This window comes from Chondrus crispus, genomic scaffold (genome assembly GCF_000350225.1).
Source record: "Chondrus crispus Stackhouse genomic scaffold, scaffold_71, whole genome shotgun sequence".
Lineage (NCBI taxonomy): Eukaryota > Rhodophyta > Florideophyceae > Gigartinales > Gigartinaceae > Chondrus > Chondrus crispus.
Window position 1 is genome coordinate 250,730 of NW_005178661.1, and position 1,814 is coordinate 252,543.

Genomic DNA, 1,814 nt, shown 5'->3' on the forward strand with positions numbered 1-1,814 from the left:
ATGGGTGGAGGTCGCCAGTCACAACGAAAACGTGAATGTGGAAGAATATGGATCCGGGCGAGTGCGGGGCGTCGCATTGCGCTCGACCTAGAATTGGACCTCACGTGTCGTGTTATGATAAGCCGTGACAACCGGGTTTTGGTGGCACTAAACCGAGGGAGGCACTGTCAAAGAGGGCACTAAATCGTGACCCCCCCCTGTACACAGAACGACCCTCATAGCGCTCCCGCCAATTCGCTAGGAAAACTGGCGAACTGGAGTCGGAATGTTTTGCATTCCGGGGTGCCGCCACATTTGGTGATTTGAGAAAATCACAGTTTCACAGTTTCGGCATGCACCCATTGCACGGAAGCACTGTACTCGTCACTGCATGTAATATTTTTTCGCCTTGAGAAAGGAGTTCAAGACAATCCGCGCAGCTCCTACCCCGTGCGCTCCCACTGCGCGACAAGCTCGTCAGTTGCCATTCCTCCCGCCGTCTTCGCAACGACCGTCACAGCTTTGCCTCACCTTCACACGCTATGCCAGCGGACGCCCCGACAGCTGAGCAGCATGTTGTCCTCCTAGATCGTAAGTGATAGTATGCAATCGTCGCAGCTTTGCGAGCGGCTTGCAACGAGTATTTCTCGGCCTGCGCTGCGCTGAGTATCCACATCAACCTTGCTGTGTACCGCCTCATGTTGTCCAGTCTAACCTCCTCTGCTATTTTCGCATACGACGGCTCTGCGCTCCTTCCCAAAGGCTTGGAGGAAATCTCTGACATTCTCGATACCGTAAGCACTGCTCCCACCCGCCCTTCTTACCATGCCATCGAGATACGTGATTGCCTTCTGTTGAGACTCTAAACTGACCATGAAATGAACTTGTACCATCTGCACTCATTGAGTATAGGGTTTGGATAGAGAGAAGATCGCTATTATCAAGGCCCTGTGCGAGCAAGGCGTCAACCCGCAGGCCCTCGCCCAAGTCATAAAGTTCCTCCGCCGTGAAGGGCGAGTTGAAGCTAATCAATAACGCGTTGTATCTTTCTTTCTTGTATTTTTATGCCCTACACATAACACGTAGACATCGTTTATTTTTTCACACGGTACATTCCTGCGCTGAGCTCAACTTTGTTCTCCTTGACGAGCTTGGCGAGGAAGGCCGCCAGCTGCCCCTGTGTCTTGTCGTAAGCAGGCGTTTGCACAAATCGCTGTAACATGCTGTGGATCTGTTCGAGCGGCAATTGTTTCAAATTTTGCAGCATCGCCATCACGTAACTCTGGTAAACCGCCATTTCAGCTTCCTCACCCGTCCCGGCGCCATCGCCTTCTTCCCCTTCTGCGTCTGATCCATCCCCGCCACCGGTGACATCGACCTCACCACCATGTTCCACGGTCTCATACTCTCCGGACAAACCCTCCACGGCACGCACGAATCCGAGGTTGACAAGAGATTGGACTTTCCGACGAATTAGAGTCTCATCGTCTAGGTCTAGTTTCTCCTGTAGCGTGGATAATGAGAGTCTGCGCTCCTCACCGAAGTAGTGCAGAATCGTCGCCTGAATTGGGCTCACGGTCACTTCCACCTTCCTTCCATCCTCGAATTCTAACTTCAACGCCACAGCGCCTAACCCTGGTTGCCATTTGAGCTTGCGCGGTTCTTTCAACCTCGTGTAAAACTCGCTGAACAAGCTCATTTGCTGGTAAATTCGAGGCATTGGCTTAAACATTGGTTCGTCTATTAGTTTTGGCCAGAACTCCTTGGATATTACAGTTGTGTCAAACGATTCCAGCTGCCGTTGCTTTTCCGCTGGCAGAGAGCGCTCGACTTCG

The 1,814-nt window shown here is 52.1% G+C and overlaps 1 protein-coding gene across 1 annotated transcript in view; it reads right to left on the reverse strand.

The window, feature by feature from the left end:
• Positions 1 to 1,072: 1,072 nt before the first annotated feature.
• CHC_T00007378001 (hypothetical protein) overlaps positions 1,073 to 1,814 on the reverse strand; it is a 2,310-nt gene continuing 1,568 nt past the window's right edge. The window contains exon 1 of the mRNA XM_005710970.1: positions 1,073 to 1,814. This exon is cut by the window's right edge and continues 1,568 nt beyond it. Within this exon, the coding sequence (XP_005711027.1) occupies positions 1,073 to 1,814 (742 nt within the window).